Raw genomic sequence first — 27,729 nt, 5'->3', positions numbered from 1 at the left:
GTTTGTTTTGTTTGTTTTTAGGTGTTTAACGGCGCTTTCGACACTATTTAGGTCATTTAAGCGCCCGTTTCTGTCTTTTATCAATCTTTTATCGGCCCTGAGGGGCCATAGCTGATCAAAACGTGTACTGTTGTAATAAAATCTTTATAAAATCATAATAGTTACATGTTTGTTAAATAAAAATATCTATTTACAATTTCTGCAGGAGTTCACATTCCTGCAGATACTTTAAAATTGTAAGCGGATCGACCGACTGGAACAGAGACTTCAAGTCTCTGTTATCATAATGTTGTGACCTTATCTGTTCTAATTCTGTACATTCAATTAAAATGTGTTGAACTGTCAGGTCACAGTTACATCTTCTGCAGAGGGGTTTTTCATCCCTCTCCAGAAGGAAACGGTGAGTGAGGGCAGTATGTCCGATCCGGAGTCGAGTTATTTTTACCTCGTCTCTTCTTTTTAGCCCCGAGTTGGGTCTGGGGCCGAGGTTACTTTTAATTTGTTTTAATTTGTTATGTACATCTCGACTCCAGGATCGTTCCATTCCTTTCGGACATGTTTTTTTTATATTGATCTTTAAATCCGCGTGTGGGATTTTACTGCCCTCTTGTAATTCTTGGCTCACCGCCTCTTTTGCCAGTCGATCCGCTTCTTCGTTCCCCTGGATACCCACATGACTAGGTACCCAGAGAAAACAAACTTTCTTTTTCTTAATAAATAATTTATTTGCACCTTCCAAGATACTTATGAGTCTTGGATCGGTGCAATAAAAATTTGAGATCCCCTTAAGTACGGACAGCGAGTCAGACAAGATCAAGAATTTATTTTTATTCGATCTCTCAGCCAAACGGAGAGCATTTAGGATTGCTCTCGATTCCGCTGTAAAGATCGAAACATTTCTATCCAGGCGAAGTGATCCTGTGCCTTCCGATGAGTGATAGGCACATCCTACTGCATCTGCGCTCTTTGAACCATCCGTAAATATGTGAGTATGGTTTTTGTATGTTTGTAATATTGCTTTTAGTGTCTGTTTGTAAATATGTGGGTCTGTTTGTGATTTTTCCAGTTTTGTTAGGTCCAAATTTATGTTTGGTCTATGTATGGACCATGGTGGTGTCTTTGCCTGGACGTATGGATGTATCCTATCTAGACTGATGTTCATGTCTGCGATGTCTTTTTTTATTCTGCAACCTAATGGTGGTGTCATTTTTGGGTGCTTGCGAAATTTTTCTTCTAGTGTCCTATTCGTGTAGTGTACATGTTTGTGTGCTGGGTTGTCGTGCAGCGATGTGACCTTAGTAACATACTGGAGAGCCAGTTTTTTCCTCCTGAGATGGAGAGGTGGCTCATCTGCCTCAGCATAAAGGCTTGCCACTGGAGAAGTGCGGAAAGCCCCGAGTGCCAAGCGCAGTCCCTGATGATGAATTGGGTCCAGCATGCCTAAGTAGGATGGTTTTGCAGAGCCGTATACAAAAGATGCGTAGTCCAGTTTTGATCGAATAAGGGTTCGGTATATCTTTAGAAGAGTGTTTGTGTCCGAACCCCATTCCATGCTCGACAGAACTCTCATTATTCTCATTGCTTTCATGCATCGCAGTCTGAGATCTTTGATATGGGCGAGGAAATTTAGTTTCCTATCAAAGATCAAACCCAGGAATTGGGCTTCGTCCTTTACCTCAATTCTGGAATTGTTGAGATAAAGGTCAGGCTGTCTAATGCAGGTGCGTTTTCGGCAGAAGTGGACAGCTACTGTTTTTGATGGGGAGAAGGAGAAACCATTGAGATTTGCCCACTCCGACAGTTTGTTTAGTTGGAGTTGTAACTGTCTCTCAATGGTGTCCATACTCGATTTACTTCGATAGCATACAAGAAAGTCATCAACATATAAGGAACAGTCAACATTCTGTCTCATTGCATTCACTATTGAGTTTATTTTAATCTCAAACAGAATGGGAGACAGAATGCTACCCTGTGGAACTCCCTCTTCCTGATCAAATGGATCAGAAAAGGTGGATCCTGCTTTGACCTGAAAGGATCTGTTGTTTAAAAATGCTCTGACAAACATTGGAAGGTTTCCTCGTAGACCAAGTTTGTGCAGATCTTTGAGGATTCCGAATTTCCAAGTTGTGTCAAAGGCCTTCTCAAGGTCAAAGAAGATTGCTACCAAGTGCTCACCTTTGGCAAAGGCCTCACGAATGAAGCTCTCTAGTCGAACAAGGTGATCAACAGTTGATCTGTTCTTTCGAAAGCCACATTGGAGGTCGGAGAGGGAGTTGTTGTGTTCCAAGTAGAACATCAGACGCTTGTTGACCATTTTCTCCATCAGCTTGCATAGGCAGCTGGTGAGGGAGATTGGTCGGTAGTTTGAAGCGTCCGAATGGTCTTTCCCAGGTTTTGGGATTGGAATCACGGTGGCCAGATTCCAACTAGGTGGAAAAGTCTGTGTTGTCCATATCTTGTTATAGATATTCAAAAGGACAACCAGACTATCTTGTGGAAGATGTCGGAGTATTTCATAACTGATGTTGTCAGGACCCGGTGCTGTGACATTTGTGTCACGGAGGCAGGCACCCAACTCCTCAAGTGTAAATGGTTTGTTGTAGTCTTCAGTGTTTGTAGATGTAAAGTTTATTGGTGTGTTTTCTGCGTTTTGTTTATGGCGCAGAAATTGTGGTGTGTGGTGTGCAGACGAGGAGTTGTGCGCCAGCCTCTCGGCCAGAGTGTTGGCAATTTCTTGTTCTGTTTCAGCCACGGATCCATCGGGACGTGTCAAGTGATTTAGTGAATCACTATCGGATCCCTTCAGTTTCCGTAACATCTTCCACACCCTATTCAGGGGTGTCTGGCTATTTATTTTTGAGACAAAGTTTTGGAAGGATCTCCGTTTGTTTTCTCGGAAGATCTTCCTACACTTTGCTCGTAGTTTCCTAAATGTTGCGAAATTCTCAGGGATTGGGAATCTCATCGCTTTCCTGTATGCTTTTTTCTTCTCCCGTAGGGCCGCTCGACATTCCTCTGAAAACCAGGGATTGTGTTTTCTCGGTCTACCAGAGGTTGTTGGTATTGTCGAGCTGCAGATATTTGTTAAAATATTTTTGAATTTGTCATAGCTGTCCACCTCTGTCGTAAGGAGTCTGTGACACTCCTGTGAGAAAGTTTCCCAATCTGCTCGCCGTACACTCCAACGTTTGGGCTGTGGGGCCCTTGAAGTCGGGGTGATGTCGAGGCAGACTGGAAAATGGTCAGAACCGTGATCGTCATCGATCACAGTCCAGGAGAGATCTGGAGCTAATGTAGGATCACAGAAAGTGAGATCGATGGCAGACGTGGTAAGATTGTGAATATTTACCCGTGTTGCCTCGAGACCGTTTGCCAAGTATACATCCATTTTCATTATGAAAGCCTCCACTGCCTTTCCCCTCTGGTTTGTGTCTGTGTTTCCCCAGAGAGGACTGTGAGCATTGAAATCTCCCATTATCACATAGGGAGGGGGGAGTTGGTTTAGAACTCCCTCTAGCTCGGCAGACTGGAGGCGATGATCTGGTGGGATGTACACAGAGCAGATGGTGATTGGTCTGTGCAATGTCACTCTCACTGCTATTGCCTGTAGATTTGTTTTCATTGGTATCAAGCGGTGGGGGGTGCTCTTCTTCGTGAGAATCGAAACTCCCCCACAAATAGCAAAGTAGAAAGAAGCCACGCAATATGACATTGAGCAGTATTATGTCCAAAGAAAATAAGGATGACCCAGATTCATGGGATTTACATTTAAATCAAGTGTTATTTGCAATATGCACTAGCGTATCTAAAACAAATAAATCACATATTTCTTTTCATTGTATTTTTACGACTGCCACTGTTGCCTTTGGACAATTTTCTAGCTGTAAGAAGGAAAAATTACAGTTCAGTTCAGACTATTATGAAATCATGCTAGAAAAGCAGCATAAGACTTTCATGTCTGTCCTTAAAAATACGATGGAAGGCAGATGGCTTCCATTGAAGTCAGGGAGAACTGTAGTTTTTGAACGAGGAGACTTGGAAAAGGACCCGTTAAAATCAATTTATCCGATAATCATGAATGATGCTTAACGACATCATGTGTGACGTCATAAAAATGGTCTAGAAGGAACAAATTATGAAAAATGTAAAACAATCCAGAAATAGCTTTATCAAAAATAATTATTTCAAGATTTTTTCTTTTCAATTTTGAGAATTTACAATTTTCAATATGTTATAAATTGAGCGAGATATTGAAAGGATTAGACAATTTGTAGATGTTTACAATCAATTATTGGTCACTATAGTTCATTGAAACCTAAATGAAAAAGCATTCTGTGGAAATTTTCCAATTACAAACAGATATGCTTAGTATTGGAAAGCAATCGTCAAGCAAGATCTCGCAAATCAATATATATATATATATATATATATATATATATATATATATATATATATATATATATATATATATATATATATATATATATATATGGAACTAGCTAGCTCATGCTCACTGAAATGGCCCTGCCTCTGTCATTGTACAAAAGGGAGCACATGTGGAGCTCCTGGATTGAAGGAGGTCCACCTCAAGCCAAGTACAAATGTAAAAGGTCTGGCTAGTTTGACCATATGTATTTTGTCAATTGGTTCAGGACAGGAGCATCGCCTTTACAAGGAGTCATGAGGGACCTGTGGTTGCTGAGCAGAATGGCAATCAAGTCAGAGACTCGCTCAGGAATTTTAATCCGAGCATTATTGCTGGGCCATGAAGAAGAGATGATGTCAGTTGTTGCCCATTTTACATCAAGGTCTTATCATTCTTTAAAAGTCAATTTCTTGATCACTACGTCAACAACATTAATCCTGTGTCTACATAAGTCAGACATCTTGCTGAGCAGATATCCTAAATTCAGTCTTTATAATTACACAGAATTCAAGACAAAATTCAAGAATGGAAGGCAGCCGCCAGATTGACATTGAATCAAAGCTAACGAAAGCGTTTGGGGAGATCGCCCAACTCATTGGTGTGCAACTTATATGTGAAAAATGAAGTCCTATTGGAAAAAGTTGCTGCTGTGGAAAGGGAGATAGAAGGAGCGTCCTATTCTGTTAGAATCATGGACTGGAAAAGACAGTTGAAGAGTTAATTGAAAAAAATAAGAAGAGACGGAAAGAAATGGATGCCATGGCAAGGAAGTTGACTAAACTTAAAAAGGTCAACATGGAACTCCGATATGAAATGGATGAATGAATGAAATCAAGATGGTCTTCTTGGTCCAATCTTGAGTTATGAACTGACTTCTGTCACCTCAGAATGGCCATTCATCTTTTCAGATGAGACTTCACCACTTGCTGCATCTTTACAAACTTTCTTAGCCTCAATCTCAGTAACACCATCCTCCTCTTGTTTCCTCTTCTTCCTGATTAGTGAGCTAATATCAGATGCTTTTTTCTCTCTGTTTTCTCTGTTTTACTTAATGTCTGAGCTTCTTCAGTTTTGGATGAAGATGAAGAAGAAAAGCCCGCTGATTTGCTGGTACCAAGTCCTAGCTTCTTTTGCAATTTCCTTCATTTTTGCCATGTCTTTCAGCTCAATCTTGGCATCTTCAATTTTTTCTTTTATATCAGGAATGAGTTCTCTCTGATAGTACTGCTGAAGCTAGATACACGAATATCAATGACCATGTATTTGTCAGGAATTACTCAGGACAGAATAAATGGGTGCCTGGCAAGATTATAGAATCTACAGGCCCAGTGTCTTATAAGAGTTCAAATCCAAGATGGTGAGGTGAGGTGAGGTGAGGAGGCATTAGGACCAAATGAGATCAGTGTTGCCTGAAGTGGTTGAATCACAACAATCCACTTTTGTTCCGTCATCTCAATCTTCGAACCCCATTACTTTACCAAGAAGACAGTTGGTAGTGATGAATCCTGCACGATTCAAAAGCCTCTGCTCTCACCCAAACTAGTATAAAGGCCCAAACAGAGTGGACGCGGACGCGTCGCCGACGCAGCGCGGAAGCGTTTTCCAGGCATTTTTTTGATGCATGAAAATCTTATTTACAAACGGACTGTGTGCTGCATTTGAGTGGACGCGTTTTACAAGCGGTGCGGAGGCGGGGCGTTTTTTTGATGCAGCAGTAAAAAAATGTGCCGCGTGTGCACTTGCCGCTGAAATAAAATTACCCCGTCACATCTCGCTGCCGCACAAGACGTGTTCTCTTTTGGTGGTGTGTAATCAAAAAATTGTATTGTTTTCGTGATTCATATCAAAATGGAGACAGAAGCACTACTTCAAGCAGTTGAAAAAAGAACCTGTTTATACAACAAGGAAGATCCAAACTACAGCAACAAGAATTTCATCAATGCTGAGTGGAAGAAAGTTGGCAGTGAAGTCGGGTGCAGTGGTAAGTCACAATTTTATTCAATTAGTTTCTTCTCTCTCCCTCGCTCTCTCTCTCTTTCTTTCTCTCTCTATCTCTCCTTTTTCCCCTCTAAGATTAATCTATTGACAGACAATTTATCATGTGTTAAAGCACTTTCTGTTTTGCCACGGCAATGTTCCTTGGGGGGATAAGAAATAGTTGCTGAATCTTTCTCTCACTTGCATCCCACTTTTGGTTGCTCTGTAGCACGTTGTACCACAGATCTAGTCGGTTCTTGTATGAGGATGAAATTATGTAGCACGGTGATGGCCTTGATTATGTCTGTAGTAGCATCAGGCTGCTCATCAATTTGATGTAGTAATATGCGCCACATCTGCGAAATTTTTCCAAAGGAGCATTCAACTGAATTTCTCGCACGAGATAATCGAGATAATCGATATGGTAATTGAAAATCTCTTTGTCCAATGTTGATTGGCGGTTGGGAAAAGGCTTCATCATGTTTTCTCTCAATGGAAAGGCATCGTCAGCTACGAAAACAAATGGAAGGGTAATGCCTGGTACCTCTGTGTCCTGTGGCAAATCTAGTTTGTCGGCCAGTAGTCTTTTTCCAAATTCAGAGCGAGCAAAAACGCCACCGTCGCTATTGCTACCGCATGAACCCACATCAATTATGATAAATTTGCCATCTGCGTCAGTGACAGCAAGCAACACAATGGAAAAATAGCCTTTGTAGTTGTAGAACTTTGATCCAGATCGGTTAGGCTACTTGATCCGAATGTGTTTGCCATCGACAGCACCCAAACAATTTGGGAAATCAAACCTTTCATTGAAACCATGAGCGGTTTTTAACCACAATTGTCGGTCTGGGGTAGGCATGACTTCCCTCTGAAGTACATCCCACAAAACACTGCACGTTTCTGTCGTGATACTTCTGACGGTTGAAACGCCAGCTCGAAAATGGAAGGATAGCGAAACATGACTCTCTCCAGAACATAGAAACCTGAAAAAGCCATAAGTACAAAATTATCATTTGATTGAATATATCATAATATAGCTAGTGTAGTTAGTTAGCGCACAAGAAAACCCCATCAAAATCGGGCACGGCAGGGAAAATATCCCAAATTTTGCACAAAAACTCATTTGTGCGTATTATTTCTGAATGGCTGAAAGTACTGAGATTATATAGAAGGAGTTTTCCTAACGGATTTGTTTTTGTATACGCAATTTTTGTTAAAAACTTGGAAGAATTTTTCCTGCCGTGCCCGATTTTTGCGCTAATTACATAGGCTAATATCATTTTTATTACTTCTATTTTCCACAGACATTGATGCTAAAAAGCGATGGAAGCAATTGAGGGACTATTTTTTGAAGGCCTTACGTGAGCCACAGAAATCTGGATCTGCTGGTGGTGTGAAGAAAAAATGGTACCTCTTCGACCGGATGCTCTTCATCAAGCCCTACATTATTGATAGGAAAACTTCGAGCAATATGGAGTCTCTGTCTCCAGAGGACACCGCAAGGGACGATATAGCGTCCCAGGACAACACGCCCTTCCTTTCAATGGAACTACCTAGGCCACAGACATCCACACCATCCGATGTTCCAAATGATGAGACGGAAGTGTTGATAGACCCTGAACTAGAAAGCGATGATCGGCAACCACAACGCACAAATGTCGCCAAGCGTGCCAGGAGGCTATTTCCTCAGCAGCGATCATCGCAGTCTCGTTTCGACATTGAAATGCTAGAGGCAACAAAACGTTTGGGTAATAACAAACAGAAAGAATCAAGTGAAGAAGAACATTTCTGCCAAAGCCTTGTCCCAAAACTCAAACAACTGAGCCCCCTGGATAAAGTAGAGTGCCAGGCAGAAATATACATGCTATTGCTGAGGTACATGAGGAAAGGAGAAAACAGGCACGATCAAAATATTCACTCTCAATCCTATTCCAGTACCTGTACTGCCACTGTCAGTGATTCTTCTCTTGATATGCATTACCATCAGTACAATCAAGGCTCAATACCTGAAACATCACAAACTATGCCCAACTATGAAGGCATCTCTCAAACTCAATCACAGTATCGACAATACCCCGAATTTCAAGATTAAAGATACAATTTTTTTAGTGTTACCTTGATGGGTTTGTGCATTATTCATTCTAATAATTAATTCATTTCTTTTTATATACTCTTTTTGTTTTAAACAATACTTCCAATCAGCTTTAATCAATCAATAAACCTGTTTTTATTTTAAAAATTTCTTTGTAGTGGTAAATTTCTTACAATATGATAATATGAATTTCGTAACCACCCCCCCCCCCCCCACACCCCCTTGGACCGGGCGGTAGGCGGGGCTCTGGTATGGTCATACTTCTTGTTAGGTGCTTGACTGTCGTCTCTATCCTTTGTGCACCCTCCTCTTTCCTTCTTTTCTGTGTTTCTATGAACTTGACCTGGAGCGACAGCGGTTCCTGTGCGTCAACTTGATACCCTGTACATAGGTTAATTTGCTACATTAGATGAACTGAGTACTCTGTACACAAAGGGCGGTAGAAATTCCTGTGTGTGTGATCACTTTGTGGATCATTTGAAGCTGGCTGTCGTTCAGGGAATGGTGTAATGCATTTTTATGGAGATGATTAGTAGGATTTCGATGTAAAATCATCTCTGTGGTGTCCAGGGATGATATTTTATTGTAAATCATCCCTTCAAACCCCCATTGTCTCGTCATGTTTGATTCACCGCTTTCTTTACTCACTGCTGTCATTCTTACTTATTCCCATGGGCGCTTATATGACCTTATTGTGTCGCAAGTGCCCTAAAACCCTCAACAAACAAATCATTGCTGTCATTCTTACTTTTTCACAGGGGCACTTATATGACCTAAGTAAGTCGCAAGTGCCCTTAAACCCTTAACAAACAAATACCCCTTTGATAAATGCTATTTACAGTGCTACTCCTGCATACAAAGCATGTGTAACATTTAGGACACACAATAAGCAGAATTTTGGGCGCTATTACAATCGTTTTGACCAGGACAGTGCCCTAAAACCCCCAAGAAGCAAACAAACAGTCCCTATTTCTCCTGAATGCGAGTGTTTATAGCGTATTAGCACTGTACATGCTCAAGACACTTTACATGGGTTTTCGAGCCAACAGCAACCCTCAACATTATGGACAATATGAGCAGCTTGTCAGACCTGAGACAAATTTTTGTGCGGACAAACACAATGACCTGGTACTAATTTTGCATTTGAGTGGGGTGAAAACATCTTGTCAACGAAGCAGGGAATCGAACCTGTCCAAGCATCTGAAGTTAACCACTACACCATAGAACCACACACATATTAATGCATAATTAAACCTACCTTAAAGTGATGACCACACGTTCTTTTGGCGGCAAAGGCTTTCGGAAATTGGTCGTTCTTTTTGTGATAAAAGGCCCAATCTTGTCTAACAACAGCTGAAAAGTTGAGGGTTTCATCCTAATGTATCGAATACATCTTTCCTCGTCCGACAGTATTTGTTTTGTTTGTTTGTTTTTAGGTGTTTAACGGCGCTTTCGACACTATTTAGGTCATTTAAGCGCCCGTTTCTGTCTTTCATCAATCTTTTATCGGCCCCGAGGGGCCACAGCTGATCAAAACGTGTACTGTTGTAATAAAATCTTTATAAAATCATAATAGTTACATGTTTGTTAAGTAAAAATATCTATTTACAATTTCTGCAGGAGTTCACATTCCTGCAGATACTTTAAAATTGTAAGCGGATCGACCGACTGGAACAGAGACTTCAAGTCTCTGTTATCATAATGTTGTGACCTTATCTGTTCTAATTCTGTACATTCAATTAAAATGTGTTGAACTGTCAGGTCACAGTTACATCTTCTGCAGAGGGGTTTTTCATCCCTCTCCAGAAGGAAACGGTGAGTGAGGGCAGTATGTCCGATCCGGAGTCGAGTTATTTTTACCTCGTCTCTTCTTTTTAGCCCCGAGTTGGGTCTGGGGCCGAGGTCACTTTTAATTTGTTTTAATTTGTTATGTACATCTCGACTCCAGGATCGTTCCCATTCCTTTCGGACATGTTTTTTTTATATTGATCTTTAAATCCGCGTGTGGGATTTTACTGCCCTCTTGTAATTCTTGGCTCACCGCCTCTTTTGCCAGTCGATCCGCTTCTTCGTTCCCCTGGATACCCACATGACTAGGTACCCAGAGAAAACAAACTTTCTTTTTCTTAATAAATAATTTATTTGCACCTTCCAAGATACTTATGAGTCTTGGATCGGTGCAATAAAAATTTGAGATCCCCTTAAGTACGGACAGCGAGTCAGACAAGATCAAGAATTTATTTTTATTCGATCTCTCAGCCAAACGGAGAGCATTTAGGATTGCTCTCGATTCCGCTGTAAAGATCGAAACATTTCTATCCAGGCGAAGTGATCCTGTGCCTTCCGATGAGTGATAGGCACATCCTACTGCATCTGCGCTCTTTGAACCATCCGTAAATATGTGAGTATGGTTTTTGTATGTTTGTAATATTGCTTTTAGTGTCTGTTTGTAAATATGTGGGTCTGTTTGTGATTTTTCCAGTTTTGTTAGGTCCAAATTTATGTTTGGTCTATGTATGGACCATGGTGGTGTCTTTGCCTGGACGTATGGATGTATCCTATCTAGACTGATGTTCATGTCTGCGATGTCTTTTTTTATTCTGCAACCTAATGGTGGTGTCATTTTTGGGTGCTTGCGAAATTTTTCTTCTAGTGTCCTATCCGTGTAGTGTACATGTTTGTGTGCTGGGTTGTCGTGCAGCGATGTGACCTTAGTAACATACTGGAGAGCCAGTTTTTTCCTCCTGAGATGGAGAGGTGGCTCATCTGCCTCAGCATAAAGGCTTGCCACTGGAGAAGTGCGGAAAGCCCCGAGTGCCAAGCGCAGTCCCTGATGATGAATTGGGTCCAGCATGCCTAAGTAGGATGGTTTTGCAGAGCCGTATACAAAAGATGCGTAGTCCAGTTTTGATCGAATAAGGGTTCGGTATATCTTTAGAAGAGTGTTTGTGTCCGAACCCCATTCCATGCTCGACAGAACTCTCATTATTCTCATTGCTTTCATGCATCGCAGTCTGAGATCTTTGATATGGGCGAGGAAATTTAGTTTCCTATCAAAGATCAAACCCAGGAATCGGGCTTCGTCCTTTACCTCAATTCTGGAATTGTTGAGATAAAGGTCAGGCTGTCTAATGCAGGTGCGTTTTCGGCAGAAGTGGACAGCTACTGTTTTTGATGGGGAGAAGGAGAAACCATTGAGATTTGCCCACTCCGACAGTTTGTTTAGTTGGAGTTGTAACTGTCTCTCAATGGTGTCCATACAGTGCCCTAAAACCCCCAAGAAGCAAACAAACAGTCCCTATTTTTCCTGAATGCGAGTGTTTATAGCGTATTAGCACTGTACATGCTCAAGACACTTTACATGGGTTTTCGAGCCAACAGCAACCCTCAACATTATGGACAATATGAGCAGCTTGTCAGACCTGAGACAAATTTTTGTGCGGACAAACACAATGACCTGGTACTAATTTTGCATTTGAGTGGGGTGAAAACATCTTGTCAACGAAGCAGGGAATCGAACCTGTCCAAGCATCTGAAGTTAACCACTACACCATAGAACCACACACATATTAATGCATAATTAAACCTACCTTAAAGTGATGACCACACGTTCTTTTGGCGGCAAAGGCTTTCGGAAATTGGTCGTTCTTTTTGTGATAAAAGGCCCAATCTTGTCTAACAACAGCTGAAAAGTTGAGGGTTTCATCCTAATGTATCGAATACATCTTTCCTCGTCCGACAGTATTTCGTCAATAAGATGGTGGTACTCACCATATACGCTTCGCCTTTGATTTATTTTATGGACCCAATATCTACGCCTATATCTTCGCCGTTTACTTAACCATCGTAGCATCAAACGCTGAAGAACACGTTCTTCCTCCATTGTCATCGGTCAACCAAAAGTCAAAGTGACAAAAGATGCACAGAAAATGCAACGCTTCCACTCTGTTCGCAAAGGCGTCTTGGAAGCGCCGCGGAATCAAAGCGTCAAAACCGCAACGCGTCCGCGTCCACTCTGTTTGGGCCTTAAGAAGGTTGGCCTTTCATCTTATCCTTTACCTTGATGTGATTAATGACTAGATGGGTTAAGACTATATTGAATCGCTGAAGGCTATAGAGGATTACTATCAGGTACTACTCTTGGGATGTACTAGCTTAACATGATGTCACTTGTTGGATGAATTGACAGGGGGATTTGTTAAGATTGATACAGAGTACTATGTATTGCCTATCAGGATTATCGCTTGGCTTGTCAATGACATGCCAAGTCACGTTTAATCACTGCTGGTTGTTATAAAAGAAGGGGTAAATTATATATACATATACAGCGGGAGAGAGAGGGGAGCGACTGAAGACCAGTCAATTGTGTTGACTCTGTGATTTAGCCATGGCATTAAGGGACAATCCGAAGCTAAGGTAATGAAAGAAACTTAGCAATTGCCGAGCTAAAAGAACAAAAAGAACTAAAGAACTATGAAATCTAATTTAAAGACTAAAGAACTATGATAAAAGAAAATGAAGTTCAGTCGGTTAAGGTTAGGATAATTTACTCCTTAAGAGGATGATGGCCATAAAATAATAAAATGTACAATGATTGAATAATTATTATATAAGTAAGGTAAAATAAACATACAAGATGGTTGGTAGGGGAGTAACGCCCATAGAATGTAAAGTGTAAAATGTCTTGTATGTTGGCTTGGTGAGATACCCATGCACCAAATTGGATAAAAATTGGACAAGTAGCTAAGCCTGAACCTGAAGCATATCCATTGAAGTCAGGAGGAAACAATGTAGTTGAACGGAAGGACTTGAAAAGAGACCCATTAAAGGCAATCTACCCAACCATTATGAATGAAGCATGACAACGTCATAGAAGATTTTAAAGAAATGTTCTAGAAAAAGTATAAGAATAATTGATAACTTAAATAATCAAGAAATTAATATTTCTTTAAAAAATTAAAAATAAAATAAGTGAAAAATTATTATTCCAAGATATTTTTTCTCTCAATTTTTGAGAATTTGCATTCAGGACATGATGCTGCCTGCCGTGGGAGAGAGGAAATGGGCAGACAGGAAATTTCAAGATGAATTAACAGTGAGAATGGAAAAGAGAAGCAATAAAAACTATTGAGAAGAATTTATGATGCCATAGCCGGGGGATGATAGGTGGAGGAGTGAAGTGTTTCAATTGGATTTGAGAACTGCAGCACCTCTCCATAAAAGAAAAGCAGCCTATGTGGCAAATTTGGAACTGCCTCCCATAGGATCGTTTTTGTGGAGGAACAACATATTTTTAGAAAGACTAATCACTAAGACTGAATTATTGGCTAATGGTGAAAGGACGGTAGGGCCAGTGTTGTTGTCGCACAGAATGGATTGGGAGGATAACAACACTCATGCTCTGATTCAACACCATGCCTGTGCCAGTTCGATAGTGCCTATAGACTATCGTGTAGGGACAAATAGAAATAGACCATTCCTTAGATATGGGGTTGTTAGGGGAGTTTATCTTGGGTTAAAATATAAAGATCAATTAAAGCAGTGGGCACCAAATTGGATAAAAATTGGACAGGTAGCTAAGCCTGAACCTGAAGAATATCCATTCAAGTCGGGAGGAAACAATGTAGTTGAACGGAAGGACTTGAAAAGAGACCCATTAAAGGCAATCTACCCAACCATTATGAATGAAGCATGACAACGTCATAGAAGATTTTAAAGAAATGTTCTAGAAAAAGTATAAGAATTGATAACTTAAATAATCAAGAAATTAATATTTCTTTAAAAAATTAAAAATAAAATAAGTGAATAAATTATTATTCCAAGATATTTTTTCTCTCAATATTTGAGAATTTGCATTCAGGACATGATGCTGCCTGCCGTGGGATAGAGGAAATGGGCAGACAGGAAATTTCAAGATGAATTAACATTGAGAATGGAAAAGAGAAGCAATAAAAACTTTTGGGAAGAATTTATGATGCCATTGCCAGGGGATGATAGGTGGAGGAGTGAAGTGTTACAATTGGATTTGAGAACTGCAGCACCTCTCCATAAAAGAAAAGCAGCCTACGTGGCAAATTTGGAACTGACTCCCATTGGATCGTTTTTGTGGAGGAACAACATATTTTTATAAAGACTATTTACCAAATCTGAATTATTGGCTAATGGTGAAAAGACAGTAGGGCCAGTGTTGTTGTCGTACGGGATGGATTGGGAGGATAACAACACTCATGCTCTGATTCAACACCATGCCTGTGCCAGTTCGATAGTGCCTATAGACTATCGGGTAGGGACAAATAGAAATAGACTATTCCTTAGATATGGGGTTGGTAGCGGAGTAACGCCCATAGAATGTAAAGTGTAAAATGTCTTGTATGTTGGCTTGGTGAGATACCCATGCTCACGCTGTCTCCTGAGATGTCTGATTGTGAAATGTACAATTCTGGGCAGGATGCTAAGGAGGATGACTTGGCAGAGCTGTGTTTACAACCTGGGACAAGGACTTGTATAATTTCAGATTGTTGTTTTTTTTTAACTGTACGTTGATGAAGCATACAATATATGTGTTAATTGATAATTTAAGGTCTAATGAGACAATTGATCTCGAAATTGACTGCAGAGGGTTATAGTATAGACTCCAGTAATTGATAGTATTATGATCAATGAAGTGTATTTATAAGCCTAAAAATATCATGGAAATACATGATAAAATGTGTTCTGACAACTATATATAGATAAGCATTATCTTAGGAATTGTGGATTTTATGGATAAAATATTTAATATAATTATTTGTCACTCAGTTTTATATTGGAGAAATGCAAGTGATGATAAGATTAAGAAGTTACAGTTTGAATTTTCTTACCTTAATTAGGTGAAGAAATTAATACCAATGAATTAAGGTGATGGGATGTTAATAATGTATATTTTTAAAAATAAAATGTTTTAAAAAATTGAAATTTTTTTGGAAAAAAATTTCACTTTAGGTGAGGGAGGAATATAAGAAGGTTGGCCTTTCATCTTATCCTTTACCTTGATGTGATTAATGATTAGATGGGTTAAGACTATATTGAATCGCTGAAGGCTATAGAGGATTACTATCAGGTACTACTCTTGGGATGTACTAGCTTAACATGATGTCACTTGTTGGATGAAATGACAGGGGGATTTGTTAAGATTGATACAGAGTACTATGTATTGCCTATCAGGATTATCGCTTGGCTTGTCAATGGCATGCCAAGTCACGTTTAATCACTGCTGGTTGTTATAAAAGAAGGGGTAAATTAGAGAATAAAACAACATATACAGGGGGAGAGAGAGGGGAGCAACGGACGACCAGTCAGTTGTGTTGACTCTGTGATTTAGCCATGGCATTAAGGGACAATCCGAAGCTAAGGTAATGAAAGTAACTTAGCAATTGCCGAGCTAAAAGAACAAAAAGAACTAAAGAACTATGAAATCTAATTTAAAGACTAAAGAACTATGATAAAAGAAAATGAAGTTCAGTCGGTTAAGGTTAGGATAATTTACTCCTTAAGAGGATGATGGCCATAAAATAATAAAATGTACAATGATTGAATAATTATATAAGTAAGGTAAAAAAAATCATACAAGATTTCCTGAATCTGTTTTTGTTGAGTGAATTTTTAAAAATTCCAACACAACCAAGTATGAAGCTATACGATCACAATAAAACTAATATATAGATTAACAATCTAATATAAAGTTAATTTGGTGCCGTGACTTTCCAGGATCTTGTGTTAAATGGCATTGTGAAATTCTGACTTCTAGGAGACAATTATGGCACCAGTTATACAAGATAGTACCCTCTTTTAATCCCACTTGGAATTTGAGTAATATAGAAAATATTAAGGAAATACATATATGATAAAACTTCACTCTTTAAAACCGTTGGGATCGTTAGATGGCAGTAACTGGACATGGTTAGAGATAGTGGGACTGGTAACATTAGGAGTAATACTAGTTATTTTGGTTTATCTTAGGTTAAAATATAAAGATCAACTAAAGCAGTGGGCACCAAATTGGATAAAAATTGGACAGGTAGCTAAGCCTGAACCTGAAGAATATCCATTCAAGTCGGGAGGAAACAATGTAGTTGAACGGAAGGACTTGAATGGAGACCCATTAAAGGCAATCTACCAACCATTATGAATGAAGCATGACAACGTCATAGAAGATTTTAAAGAAATGTTCTAGAAAAAGTATAAGAATAATTGATAACTTAAATAATCAAGAAATGAATATTTCTTTAAAAAATTAAAAATAAAATAAGTGAATAAATTATTATTCCAAGATATTTTTTCTCTCAATTTTTGAGAATTTGCATTCAGGACATGATGCTGCCTGCCGTGGGAGAGAGGAAATGGGCAGACAGGAAATTTCAAGATGAATTAACATTGAGAATGGAAAAGAGAAGCAATAAAAACTATTGGGAAGAATTTATGATGCCATAGCCGGGGGATGATAGGTGGAGAAGTGAAGTGTTTCAATTGGATTTGAGAAATTCAGCACCTCTCCATAAAAGAAAAGCAGCCTATGTGGCAAATTTGGAACTGACTCCCATAGGATCGTTTTTGTGGAGGAACAACATATTTTTAGAAAGACTATTCACTAAGGCTGAATTATTGGCTAATGGTGAAAGGACGGTAGGGCCAGTGTTGTTGTCGCACGGGATGGATTAGGAGGATAACAACACTCATGCTCTGATTCAACACCATGCCTGTGCCAGTTCGATAGTGCCTATAGACTATCGGGCAGGGACAAATAGAAATAGACTATTCCTTAGATATGGGGTTGGTAGGGGAGTAATGCCCATAGAATGTAAAGTGTAAAATGTCTTGTATGTTGGCTTGGTGAGATACCCATGCTCACGCTGTCTCCTGAGATGTCTGATTGTGAAATGTACAATTCTGGGCAGGATGCTAAGGAGAATGACTTGGCAGAGCTGTGTTTACAACCTGGGACAAGGACTTGTATAATCTAAGATTGTTGTTTTTTTTTAACTGTACGTTGATGAAGCATACAATATATGTGTTAATTGATAATTTAAGGTCTAATGAGACAATTGATCTCGAAATTGACTGCAGAGGGTTATAGTATAGACTCCAGTAATTGATAGTATTATGATCAATGAAGTGTATTTATAAGCCTAATAATATCATGGAAATACATGATAAAATGTGTTCTGACAACTATATATAGATAAGCATTATCTTAGGAATTGTGGATTTTATGGATAAAATATTTAATATAATTATTTGTCACTCAGTTTTATATTGGAGAAATGCAAGTGATGATAAGATTAAGAAGTTACAGTTTGAATTTTCTTACCTTAATTAGGTGAAGAAATTAATACCAATGAATTAAGGTGATGGGATGTTAATAATGACTTTTACAACTTTGTACTCATCAAAGAGTTTTTTATAAGTGTCGAGAAGGCTAGTCCTCTTAATGTCGTCTTCTTCGAATTTAGTAGTCCAAATTTGGTCTCCTTCATGCTTTCCGTCATAGTTTGCTAAATGGGACGATCTAAATATAGCACGAATAGTTTTTTTAGTAGCAGAAGTTCTAAGTCGTGCGGTCTTATTCCGACGGCGGCGGGAGATTCGAAAACGATTAGGAAGATAACGGGCGTAACGTGTAGAGACACGACGCCTCTTGACTGATAAAGGATATCGTGACGTAGCACGACGCTTTCGAGAGCGGAAATAGGTGGTTATGGGAAGCATACTGATAAGGTGTTATCTCTTTGGAGTCTAAAGTCCAAATGAGCAAAAGAGAGAGAACGGCTCTTTATATAGCTTCGCGGAGCTGATAAGAGGTTACAGGTAAGCTGATAAGAGGTTAAAGGTCAACTGATAAGAGTGGTACTGGTACCAGTGTCGCAGGTAATACTTAGCTGCGACACTGAGTTGGTACCAATTATAAATGAGACATGAAACGTGAAGGTGCTAGAAAGCGCTGGTGTTTTACACTGAATAACTATACGGAAGATGATGTTTCACTTATCAAGACCAAAATCACAGAAGATACGTGCTCTTTTGCTATTGTTGGAAAAGAGGTTGGTGAGGGAGGTACTCCCCATCTTCAAGGATATATACATCTTAAGACGCGTGCTCGATTCAAATCTGTTAAAGCGTTTTTACCAAACGGGTGCCATATTGAAGCGGCTAGGGGAACGGATTCGCAAAATGGAACTTATTGTTCAAAGGAGGATAATGTCATTCTTCAGTTGGGAACACCTGTTAATGGAACTGGAGAATGTGGCGGAAAAAAATTTCACTTTAGGTGAGGGAGGAATATAAGAAGGTTGGCCTTTCATCTTATCCTTTACCTTGATGTGATTAATGATTAGATGGGTTAAGACTATATTGAATCGCTGAAGGCTATAGAGGATTACTATCAGGTACTACTCTTGGGATGTACTAGCTTAACATGATGTCACTTGTTGGATGAAATGACAGGGGGATTTGTTAAGATTGATACAGAGTACTATGTATTGCCTATCAGGATTATCGCTTGGCTTGTCAATGGCATGCCAAGTCACGTTTAATCACTGCTGGTTGTTATAAAAGAAGGGGTAAATTAGAGAATAAAACAACATATACAGGGGGAGAGAGAGGGGAGCAACGGACGACCAGTCAGTTGTGTTGACTCTGTGATTTAGCCATGGCATTAAGGGACAATCCGAAGCTAAGGTAATGAAAGTAACTTAGCAATTGCCGAGCTAAAAGAACAAAAAGAACTAAAGAATTATGAAATCTAATTTAAAGACTAAAGAACTATGATAAAAGAAAATGAAGTTCAGTCGGTTAAGGTTAGGATAATTTACTCCTTAAGAGGATGATGGCCATAAAATAATAAAATGTACAATGATTGAATAATTATATAAGTTAGGTAAAATAAGCATACAAGATTACCAGAATCTGTTTTTGTTGAGTGAATTTTTTTAAAAATTCCAACACAACCAAAAGTATGAAGCTATACGATCACAATAAAACTAATATATATAGATTAACAATCTAATATTGGAAAGTAATCGTCAAGCATGATCTCGCCAATCAATATATATATGGAACTAACTAGCCTCATGCTCGCTGAAATGCAGCCGGTGATGGCCCTGCCTCTGTCATTGTACAAAAGGGAGCACATGTGTAGCTCCTGGATTGAATGTAAAAGGTCTGGCTAGTTTGACCATATGTATTTCGTCAATTGGTTCAGGACAGGAGCATCGCCTTTACTGAGAGAAACATTATATCATTAATATTGGCTTTTATAATTTATATGAAAAATACGGAGTTACTAAAGTGATCAAAAAGGAGTCATGAGGGAGCTGTGGTTGCTGAGCAGCATGGCAATCAAGTCAGAGACTCGTTCAGGAATTTTAATCCGAACATTATTGCTGGGCCATGAAAAAGAGATGATGTCAGTTGTTGCCCATTTTACATCAAGGTCTTGTCATCATTCTTTAGAAGTCAATTTCTTGATCACTACTTCAACAACATTAATCCCGTGTCTACATAAGTCAGACATCTTGCTGAGCAGATATCCTAAATTCAGTCTTTATAATTACACAGAATTCAAGACAAAATTCAAGAATGGAAGGCAGCCGCCAGATTGACATTGAATCAAAGCTAACGAAAGCGTTTGGGGAGATCGCCCAACTCGTTGGTGTGCAACTTATATGTAAAAAAATGAAGTCCTATTGGAAAAAGTTGCTGCTGTGGAAAGGGAGATAGAAGGAGCGTCCTCTTCTGTTAGAATCATGTACTGGAAAAGACAGTTGAAGAGTTAATTGAAAAAAATAAGAAGAGACGGAAAGAAATGGACGCCATGGCAAGGGAGTTGACTAAACTTAAAAAGGTCAACATGGAACTCCGATATGAAATGGATGAATGAATGAAATCAAGATGTTCTTCTTGGTCCAATCTTGAGTTACGAACTGACTTCTGTCACCTCAGAATGGCCATTCATCTTTTCAGATGAGACTTCGGTAGGTGCATCACCACTTGCTGCATCTTTACAAACTTTCTTAGCCTCAATCTCAGTAACACCATCCTCCTCTTGTTTCCTCTTCTTCCTGATTAGTGAGCTAATATCAGATGCTTTTTTCTCTCTGTTTTCTCTGTATTACTTAATGTCTGAGCTTCTTCAGTTTTGGATGAAGATGAAGAAGAAAAGCCCGCTGACTTGCTTGTACCAAGTCCTAGAGCTTCTTTTGCAATTTCCTTCATTTTTGCCATGTCTTTCAGCTCAATCTTGGCATCTTCAATTTCTTCTTTTATATCAGGAATGAGTTCTCTCTGATAGTACTGCTAAAGCTAGATACATGAATATCAATGACCATGTATTTGTCAGGAATTACTCAGGACAGAATAAATGGGTACCTGACAAGATGATAGAATCTACTGGCCCAGTGTCTTATAGAGTTCAAATCCAAGATGGTGAGGTGAGGAGGCATCAGGACCAAATGAGATCAGTGTTGCCTGAAGTGGTTGAACCACTTTTATTCCGTCATCTCAATCTTCGAACCCCATTACCAATAAGGCAGTTGGTAGTGATGAATCCTGCACAATTCAAAAGCCTCTGATCTCACCCAAACTAGCCACTCGCCATAATGTTGTGTCTGAGACTGAGACTAGATCAACGTTGGAACAACCCATTAGAAGCTCACAACGAAACATTAAGCCCAAGCCACCTGACAGGCTAGACCTTTAAATAGTTGTTTTGTTGCTATTATTTTTACATCGATTATAGCTGTTCAATTATGAATTCATTACTAAGGATGGAGGAATGTAATAGATTTCGTTATGCTTTCCTAATCTACTCTATCACTCCTTTGTTGTTATTATTTGGCCCTTTGAATTAATAGAGTTATTCCCCTTTGCTTAATAGTCTTCTCTTCCATCTATCTGCCAATCGCACTCACTTCCGTCACTTGATTTACTTAGCATGTAGTAGCCTACATTTTGTTTTTGTTTGAAATAAAGAGAGCCAGTTAATGGCTAGTATCTGAACATAGAACAAGTCTTGTCAAATCTATCATACCACCAATTTTTATATATATATATATATATATATATATATATATATATATATATATATATATATATATATATATATATATATATATATATATATATATATATATATTCTTATCATTGAACAGCACACTGTTACTAACATTAAACTTGAAGGGTAGGGGAGACAGGGGCAATAACAAACTGAATGGAGAGCTTTTTGAAGAGACATCCTCAGAACACTCAGAGGACAACTGAGCACCTGAGTCGTGGGAGAAAAGAGGCTGAGAACCCAGAAGTGATAAATAATTGGTTTACTCTGCTTGGTTATCAACTGTCAAAAGCAGGGGTGAAGGATTTTCTGGATCAAATCTACAACGTAGATGAAAGCGGGTTTGTCACCAACCCTAAAAGTGATGTGGTGCTAGCTCGGAAGGGGTCACGTCGAGCGATTCAGACCATCGGAGGATCGGGCAAGGAGCAAGTCACTGTCAACTGTGGCGGCTCTGCATCAGACAATGTTCTCCCCCATTATGTCATATACAAGGGGAAGAACCTCTATAAGGACTGGGTGACCTGTGGACCAGAAGGTGTCTTGTACAACACCAGCGGCCAACGGTTGGATGGAGGGTGAACACTTCCTGGAGTGGGTCAAGGAGCAGTTCCTGATCCAAACAGCAGAGTACAGTAGCCTGCCAAGAGTTTTAATTTTCGATGGACACCCTTTCACACCTGTCCGTCAATGTTGTGCAATGCGCAAAAGAGAACAATGTTGTGCTGCTGAGGCTGCCAGCAAAGCTGACGTATCTGCTGAAGCCCTTTGACTGGACGGTCTTTTGACCCGTCAAGCAGAAGTGGCAGCTTCTCCTGAAGAAGCATGCAAGGACACACAGGGGACCAGTCAGCAAGGCCTCCTTTCCTCGGTTGCTGAAAGAATTATATGAAATCTCTTTTTCGGCAAGCATCATCAAGGCAGGTTTTCGCTCCACAGGCATCTGTCCATTTGAACGCAATGCAGTTCAGCTCGACCTCCTTTCCCTGACATATCCATCATCCTCTGCTCCTGAGTCTGGCCATTTGTTGTCATCTGCTGAGCCTGGCCCATCATCGTCTGCTGCTGCTACCGAGCCTGGCCCATCAACACCCTCAACCTCATCAAATTCGTCTGACGGATCATCTGTGAGAGACTTTTTCCTTCAGCGCATGGCACTCTCTCATTTTACCCCAAGAGGCCGATCTGCTAGAGTCGGGCAGTTTCGGTATGGAGAGGCTCTCACTGAGGACCAGTGCCTTATCAGTCTGCAAGAGGATCAGACAGCTAGACAAGAGAAAGGGAAGGGGAAAGGTCGAGGGAGGGGTAGCAACTCATCAAATTCACAGCCAAGGTCAAGGAGTCCCATTAGTCGTGAAGATCTGTGCATTCACTGTGGGCGAAGCGCCGGACAGGCCTGGATTGCTTGTGACATATGTGATTCTTGGTACCATGAAGAGTGTGCCAAATTGGAACTACCATTAGTGGACATGGAGGAAGAGGAATGGCATTGTGACTTTTGTTCAAATTGAAAAAAAAAACAACATAAAAACTGTCATTTCTTATTGCCCCTTATGTTTTTAGTGACATTTCCTTATTGCTCCATTCCGTTAATTTTGCAAATGTTAAAAAAAAATTCATAATAAATAATCCTCTTAATATAATGACAATTTAGCCTTGAATTATTGTAGGAAAACAATCTCTTTGTTTGTTACACCTATAAAAATTAAATCTTTGGGAATTGTCTTGAAAGGAAAACAGGTTTTTATTAAAGTGCTAAATTTCTCATTTCTTATTGCCCCTGTCTCCCCTATAGAATTGTAACTTAATACAGGAGAAAAATGTTTATGTTTAGAAATCCTTGCAAGTTGATAGAAAAATAGCTTCATACTCCTATGAATTGAAACTTGTTTCATTGAGAATGACATAAATGGCGTTTCTATTTTGATGAAAAATTTATGTTTGCTTTTTAAAAAAAATAGAAATCGTAATACTGGAACCGCCTTGGAAAATAGCTGGCCTGTGCAGTTCTAATTAGCATCGCATACTGACTTTGGAATTGACAGAGTATAGTAGCAAAGTTGAAGAAAACATAATTTTTTTCTTTTAAAACAGAGTAAATATAATATGAATGATAAGAAATCATATTATATTATCATAAAAGTACATTTGGCATGCTGCCTTGCCACTTCCATGATCGGAGGTCCCCTTCCATTTTTAGTTGATGTATGCATTTCTCATATAAAACTTGCCCCTGATGATGTAAAATGGATCTTGACTGGCATGTCTGTGTTATACTCCATCATGAAGAGGTCAAGCTGCAACCCGCCAAATAGGATTCCATATTTTGAAAGCAGGGATCCATTTCATGACAAAGCTATCATCGCTTAGGTCAGGAACCTGAGAGAAATTTTTAAAAAAAGAAAAAAAAAGAAAGGATAATTGAGATTGCTCCTCAAAAATATGGAAAAAGATCTGAACGAGTGTGTATGAAAGGTGCCAGACAAAGAAAGAAAGTAAAATAGAAGAAAAAAACAAAACATCCTAACCTCGAGGTTGACTGATAGATAGATCAGTCACTTTTGTTAAACCTGGTATGTATACCACAATAAAAACTAAGTAATAGTAATAGATATATGACTTCAGCTTATAAAAAATAATAAATAAATAAATAAAATTCCCTTTTTTCATCCCAAGGGAAAATGTGTCTTTAGGGTCTATTCCAAGGGAAGACTGGAATAACCCAGGCGTCGTACAGCGCTGCAAAATGAGCTAGGGCGAGGTGACTTGCTCAAGGCCACACAGCGAGGCGGGTAGTCGAACTCGGTACCTTTTAGGTACGAAGCAAAAATTGTACCGCTGAGCTACAGCATAATCTGATTAAACTTTGTCTGCATTGGGTCAACTGAAACATAAATTTTCAACCTCAATGAGAATAGAGGATCGAATAGTCTTCCAAATAAATAATGCATTTTATATTCGGATTTACAAAGCTATACATTTCTCTTTCTTCCTTTTTTTTTTTTCATTTTTATTCATCCAGTTTCTTTCCAATGTATACACTTGAAATGTTCCAGATCCCTTTATTACAAGAATTATATGTCATACCTTACAGCGCTGGCTTCCGGCGACAACAGACGCGGTTTGCTGATCTTGTAATATTCTACAACATTTTAACTCAGTGTAACGACATGTTTTATAAAATATTATTCAATTTTGGTATATTTTTACATGTTTGTACATTTGCATATATATGCATACATTGTCGCCATGGATTCTCAACTTTGTGTTTATACATTTTTATGCATGCCACTTCTAAACGAATTTCAATTTTTTGGATGAATAAAGTATATATTATTATTATTATTATTATTATTATTATTATTACCTAAATCCAGCTTTGCAGTCCACAGAATTACATCTCTTCTTCATAATATGTCGTGCAAAGGTTTGTCTGCAATCGAGAATTTTGAAAAAAAAAACAGAATTTCTTATGATGCAATAAACAATATGAGGACCTCAAAATGTGTATTTTGACATTGTTCACAATGAATCATAAATAAAGATATATCAAGGCTATAACATGGCTTGATCGCAAGGATTCTTGAAAAAAATAATACCATTCTGCCCATGAGTTGGGAATGATGCCTGAAAGGTTTCTTTTTACGAGGCTCAACTTCTTTTAATTCATAAATTATCTCATTATTTTATTGGTTACATCTGCCAAAATAACCTAACCACTTTCAACGTCCCATTAAACTTTGTTCATTGATAGAAATTTACAATGACATCAAAATCTATGACAGAGAATCAGAAACAACATATTCTATCATCATCATTATCATTGCCTTTTTCACCCTGGGTCAGGGTATAGGCCACAGACAAACAGTATCCATCCTTCTCTATCCTGAGCTAACTTTTCTATCTCATTCCAGGTCTTACCACTTCTCTGTATATTCTATAAGTGATTAGAATATTTTTTTTTCTTAATAAAGAGGTTTCAGTGATTACTCTACTCTATTGAGGAGTGAGTTGCATCCTGCTAATAACTGCTGCTCTCATGATAAATAATAATAATAATAATAATAATAATAATACTTTATTGCATCCCAAAAAGGAAATTTTTTGTACAGACGTGTTATAATTTACACATAAGATAAAAATACAATGGAAATAGGATGTATATATATAAAAAAGGAGCAGCTCTATAACCAGAGCTGCGCTTTATAATATGAATAATTTCAACACTGTAAAATAGTTAAAACTGTCACCATAAATTGAAAATTGAAAAGATTGCAAAACAAATAAATTAATAAATTAATATTTATATTTTAAAAAAGTAAAAATGAGAAATAATTATATAAAATGATTATTGCTTGTTGTTATAAAGCCTAATACTGGACGGCAGAAAAGATTTTCGGTGTCTCTCTGTTTTAGTTGAAATAGAGAAAGGGCGACCACTTCTTTCTGACATAATAATTGATGGTCTTAGTGGATGATACTGGTCATTTAATATTTTAGTTATTTTATTTATACAAAATTTCTCGTATAAAAGATCTACATCGTCAACATCATTTATATAGCGTTTAATGGATTTTTTAATATTTGAATTTATTTTGTTCCTTTCCACTGCTAAGCAATTGCCTCCCCAAGCTGTTATACAAAATGACAAAACACTTTCGATTACTGCTCTATAAAATAATGTGCAGAGGGTTTTATCTATTCTAAACTGAGAGAGTTTCGATAAAAAATATGTACGTCTGCACATCTTATGCCTAATTATTTTCAAGTGTTCATCCCACTTGAGCCTGTCATCAATCGTTACACCAAGGTATTTGTAGTGAGGAACTCGCTGGACGAATTGGTCCTTTAATTTTAACGGTTCTATCAGTTCCTTCACTCTCCTAAAGTCAATCACTAGCTCCTTTGCATCACACCAAGACACAAATCTATCAATTTCTTGCCTATAAGCCACTTCGTTGCCATTTGTTATGAGGCCTTGAAGAGCGGTGTCATCTGCAAACTTTATTAATGGTACACTCAGGTTTTGACTTCTACAGTCATTCGTGTATATTGTGAATAATACAGGGGACAATACACAACCTTGAGGAGCACCAGTATTTGTAGTTATACAGGAAGATTTGTTTTGCCCTAATTGAACATATTGTGCTCTCTCCGTAAGAAATTCGAGCACCCAAGCAATTATATACTTGTTTAAATTCAGACTAGTCAATTTTTGAACAACCAACTGAGGTTGCATTGTATTGAACGCTGAAGAAAAATATGAAATATTATAAGGTAAGAGAAAAACCATCTAAATGGAGTGTATTTATGGTAGTCTTTCAGATACAAGTAGGTCCATGGGCTGGAGTTTATAAGGGTTTCTATAGCGTGAAAAAGACAAATGCAATTACTTGTTACCCTTTGTATAGGATGCTAGTCTAAAATAAAGTATATAGTCCACCGCAAGGTAATTTCTGACAGCTGCAACAGGACCAGATGCCAATTTATACTGCAGTGTGGAGGAGAGAGAGAAAGCAGAAAAACAAAAACCTAGGATGAATGCAGGATCAAGAGGGTCTATTTGCTTGTGGGAGAAGGGTACTATTGGTACTAACGTTTTAACTGGTTCTCCCCTCCCCATCCCCTCTATGGGGTGAAATAAAGGGAACGTGTTTATTAATATTAACATCCCTTGAAGTTTGTGACAAGACAAGACAGATCATCACACTGAGCCACTGACACATAAAGTACGTCCTATGTCCTTGCACAGCAGAACTCAGTCTACTCATGTCCACATTCAACAACAATAAAATAAGATTCACACCTGGTTTTGTATTGCCTGCATGAGAGTAGGTTGTTTCATCAACTAGACTTTTAACTTTAAATTGTAATTTTACATAGCCCGCACAATGTCCCATCTTACACGTTAAGATTTGCTATTGGTCAAGGAAGCCTTGTAAAACAATTTGAGCATTTAAGTGGATATTGTGCTATATAAATGTCCATTTAAAAGAACACCTTTTTTTAAATTTTATTGATGTCTAAAGATTTAATATTAATAACCTAGAATCAATTCTCTTTTAATATCTTAATGAATGTTTAGAAAAAATAAATAAATGAAAATAAAAAGGGCGTCAAATAATGAAGCGATTCATGAGACAAGCT

At 38.6% G+C, this 27,729-nt stretch overlaps 2 protein-coding genes across 6 annotated transcripts in view; one reads left to right on the top strand and one right to left on the bottom strand.

Moving 5' to 3' along the window:
- Positions 1 to 4,497: 4,497 nt before the first annotated feature.
- The window catches only part of LOC144959044 (uncharacterized), a 32,934-nt gene continuing 9,702 nt past the window's right edge, over positions 4,498 to 27,729 (bottom strand). For 3 of the 5 annotated variants that reach the window (XM_078891386.1, XM_078891388.1, XM_078891387.1), the window contains exons 3-4: positions 24,950 to 25,015; positions 23,643 to 23,961 (exon numbers count right to left, since the gene is read on the bottom strand). In XM_078891386.1, coding sequence (XP_078747512.1) covers positions 23,949 to 23,961; positions 24,950 to 25,015 — 79 coding nt within the window. In that variant the 3' untranslated portion in view covers positions 23,643 to 23,948. Of the gene's footprint in view, positions 7,387 to 23,642; positions 23,962 to 24,949; positions 25,016 to 27,729 lie in introns of those variants that run through there. The other 2 variants (XR_013642559.1, XM_078891389.1) reach the window with 2 other exon arrangements.
- Positions 21,739 to 22,164, top strand: LOC144959242 (uncharacterized). The gene has a single exon (XM_078891783.1). The coding sequence runs from the start codon at positions 21,739 to 21,741 to the stop codon at positions 22,162 to 22,164; it is 426 nt and encodes a 141-aa protein (XP_078747909.1).

This window comes from Berghia stephanieae, chromosome 13 (assembly GCF_034508935.2).
Source record: "Berghia stephanieae isolate SIO BIC M18660-M18661 chromosome 13, UCSD_Bste_1.3, whole genome shotgun sequence".
Classification (NCBI taxonomy): Eukaryota; Metazoa; Mollusca; class Gastropoda; order Nudibranchia; family Aeolidiidae; genus Berghia; species Berghia stephanieae.
Note: the sequence above shows the minus strand (reverse complement) of the source record. Positions and strands in the feature narration are given on the sequence as shown.